Below are 3,488 nucleotides of genomic sequence, written 5' to 3'. Positions count from 1 at the left end.
ATTTAGACAGGGTTTCACCATGTTGGCCAGGCTGGTCTTGAACTCCTAGCTTCAGGTGATCCACCCACCTCGGCCTTCCAAAGTGCTGGGAATTTTGTTTGTTTGTTTTTTGAGAATCTGGTTCTGTTGCCCAGGCTGGAGTGCAGTGGAGCCATCTCAGCTCACGGCAACCTCCTCCAGGGTTTTCAAGTGATTCTCCTGCCTCAGTCTCCGGAGTAGCTGGGACTATAGGCATGCACTACCATGCCTGGCTAATTTTTTTATTTTAAGTAGAGACAGTGTTTCACCATGTTGGCCAACTTGGTCTCGAACTCCTGACCTCAAGTGATTCACCCACCTCAGCCCCTCAAAGTGCTGGGATTACAGGCATGAGCTACCACACCTGGCCTCAATGCTGAGTTTTATCAGTCAAGCCAAAATGATAACTCAGATGTTATCTGAGTGATAGCATGTGAGCAAAACTCTTTACTTCCTATGAACACACACTTCCATTACCACAGACTAAAACATTCTGCCATCTTAGACATTCCAGTTCTTAAGGATTCCTAATTTAAGAGATTATTGCGTATTTAATTTTTGTAATCTCAATACAAATTGCTTTTAATTTATTCCCAGAAAACTCATTAGTAAATAATTACATTTTAATCTTAATTTGAGATGATTTTATTAATATAAATTAATAAATCATTTTAATTTTTTACAGCCTGTCAGAGTTGTTCAGTATAATATCAATACAGAAGAATTATATTCCTACCTAAAGGAATTCATCCACATACTATATTTCAGGTAAGAGACATTTTGTTTTCTAACTTTTATGATTAGATAGATTTTCCTAATGCCATAGTGATAATTGGTTGTATTACATCTGAGGCACCCTCCCAAAAAAAATTGACTTCTATTGCCATTTTTGCATGCTTATTTTCAAACTTTTCAAAAATATATTTGAAGAGTAGAAAACTGGCAGACTTAAGGAAATATTAAAAATGAAATGTTCATTAATGAAGTGAACTGATAATTAAATTATTCTACATTCATACAGTGAAATACCATGCAGCTATAAAAAAGAGTTCTGCATCTGTATGTAGTAGAACAGGAAGGTACTACTTCCTGTGTGTGGTGTGTGGGATATATTGATAAGTGAAATAAGCAAGTTAAAGAACCACATCTATAGAATGAGTATTTCTGTTAAAACATACCCCCATACATTCATAAGAATGAAAAAATATATAAACGTCTATCAGTGGTAGTTCTGGGTAGTAGGAATATAAGGTTCTTGTATTATGCAGGTTTCACATGTCATAATATTTGGAGCTTTGTGAGCATATACTACTGTAACCTAAAATAAAGAAAATATCACCTGGTGCTGTGGCTCACATCTATAGTACCAGCTACTTGGGAGACTGAGATCAGGGGATGGCTTGAACCCAGGAGGCCAAGGTTGCAGTGAGGTGACATTGCACCTCTTCACTCCAACTTGGGCAACAGAGCCAGATCCTGTCTCAAAAAAAAAAAAAAAAAAAATCTATGTAATGGCTCAAGTTGGTAATCATAGTAGGCTATAATTTTAGGTTTCTGAGATAAGTTAATGAAGTTCCTAGTACATTGCACGGTATGTAGTAAGAAGTCAGAAATGTTATCTTTCTGGGGTAATAAAATGAAGATGTCTTTTTGTGATAAAGTATCTTAAGCTAAGGTAGTACAGTTTCACTATTCTTAACAAATTGTATGACTTACCAAAATGAATAAAAACGTTTACTTATTTTTAAAGCCAAAACTGTCACTTTTCAGGCATCTATTGGTGAATCCCAGAGACCGCCGAGTTGTGATTATCGAGTCGGTATTATGTCCTTCTCACTTCAGAGAGACACTCACTCGTGTTCTTTTCAAATATTTTGAGGTACCTGTCTTTATGTTAAATAAGTAAATTGCTTTTGAAATAAAAAGAGAAGCAGTAAAAGTCTTACTAGTTTTTAGGGAATCTTTCTTCCCTTTTTTTTTGTTGGTAGGTACTCAAAACTTAAACTAATAAAAGCCCTCATATTTTGTCTCTTTTATTTTATATGTCACACAGTGTAGTTGGGGAACCAGATGACAGAAGATTCTTCAAATTGGCCATTTATTTTCTTCCTTTGTGTGGTTATTTCATGCTTTAGCATTTCATCCAACACTTACATAATTGGAAATTTCTTTTTATTACTGTTTGTTATTAATTTTAACATAGGTTTTTCTATTTGGGGACTTTTTTCCAGAATTAAAAGGTATATTCTGTGCTGTGGACTTTGTGATGTGTTTCTTCCAGATCTTTCTAGCTTCCATTGTTTAGTTATACTGTTCTGAATTTTGTCATTTTAGGCTTCAAATTCCTTTGAAACGGAATATTCAGTGTCTCCTTTTGAGTAAGTCGGTAATGCCAGGGATGAGACTTACCTCATGATATTAGTAGTATTACCTGTAGCTTTGATTTTATAGGAGTCGAGATTATTTTATGACCAAGAATATGTTTTAAGATTAGTATATTTCATAGACCAGGATCTTAATTATTCAAATTTTTTTTAATCTCTGCCTTGAAATTTAGGTTTTATCAGCAAGGGAAAATGAAAGATTATATGTGTTAAGTATATAAGAAATTAAGCACATATAAATGTATTTTCATACATTCTACTGAATTCAAAACGTACCTAATACCAAAAATCACAATGTCTTTATGAGGTAAAGGCACTTAATATTTCTAAGTTGTATTTTTGTAAAGCAGGTACAGGGAATCAGGTTGCATAGCCTCCAGTACTTACTGATGTCATGAGTCCAGGAATTTCATTTGCAGTAGGGAGAACATAAAGCAAAACAAGAAGTTGTGTCAGCTGTTATCTGAATAAAGTGGAATATTCTCTGTATTTATAATTAGAGTTTGTGTTAATATCCTTATCTTCTATATGACTGGAATACCTGCTTTATCTATTTAGATAAGGGAAATATAGCCATTATTTTGTCTGCCATTCAATTATGATGGACTCTCATATTTTGATTGAATATCTAGTATTTGGAATGCGACCAGATCTGGCAAATTCTTACCGAAAAAAATGTCGCACAGAGCCAACTATTTGTATATTTTGTTCTTTGGTTTAACTTTAACTGCCAATTATAGTTCAATTAGCCAGACGTGGTGGCATGCATCTATAGTCCCAGCTACTCAGGAGACTAAGGTGGGAGGATTGCTTGAGCCCAGGAGTTCGAGGCTGCAGTGAGCTGTGATTGCACCACTGCACTCAGCCTGGGCAATGGAGCAAGACTTTGTCTCTAAGAAAAAAATAAAAATTTAAATAAAAAAGAAAAAGTAAAAATATGTAGTTTATATTACAAACTTTGCAAATAAAGACAATAAAGAATTTTTTTCTCTATTTTCATGTTAATGGTAAGGGCATCTCTCTATTTTTTTAATTTAGCATCTTCCTCTAAATTTATGTTTCTAGAACTCTTCTTTCTCTCTCTCT

At 34.3% G+C, this 3,488-nt stretch overlaps 2 protein-coding genes across 2 annotated transcripts in view; one reads left to right on the top strand and one right to left on the bottom strand.

Moving 5' to 3' along the window:
- LOC105546400 (chromosome unknown open reading frame, human C14orf37) overlaps positions 1-3,488 on the bottom strand; it is a 339,900-nt gene that overhangs the window by 227,942 nt on the left and 108,470 nt on the right. The window lies entirely within an intron of this gene.
- Positions 1-3,488, top strand: part of ACTR10 (actin-related protein 10 homolog (S. cerevisiae)) — a 46,737-nt gene that overhangs the window by 6,873 nt on the left and 36,376 nt on the right. Inside the window, exons 2-3 of the mRNA XM_011989610.1 lie at positions 704-786; positions 1,789-1,897. Coding sequence (XP_011845000.1) covers positions 704-786; positions 1,789-1,897 — 192 coding nt within the window. The remainder of the gene's footprint in view (positions 1-703; positions 787-1,788; positions 1,898-3,488) is intronic.

Source organism: Mandrillus leucophaeus, unplaced genomic scaffold (assembly GCF_000951045.1).
Source record: "Mandrillus leucophaeus isolate KB7577 unplaced genomic scaffold, Mleu.le_1.0 Scaffold359, whole genome shotgun sequence".
Classification (NCBI taxonomy): domain Eukaryota; kingdom Metazoa; phylum Chordata; class Mammalia; order Primates; family Cercopithecidae; genus Mandrillus; species Mandrillus leucophaeus.
This window is presented reverse-complemented; position numbering and strand designations above follow the sequence as displayed.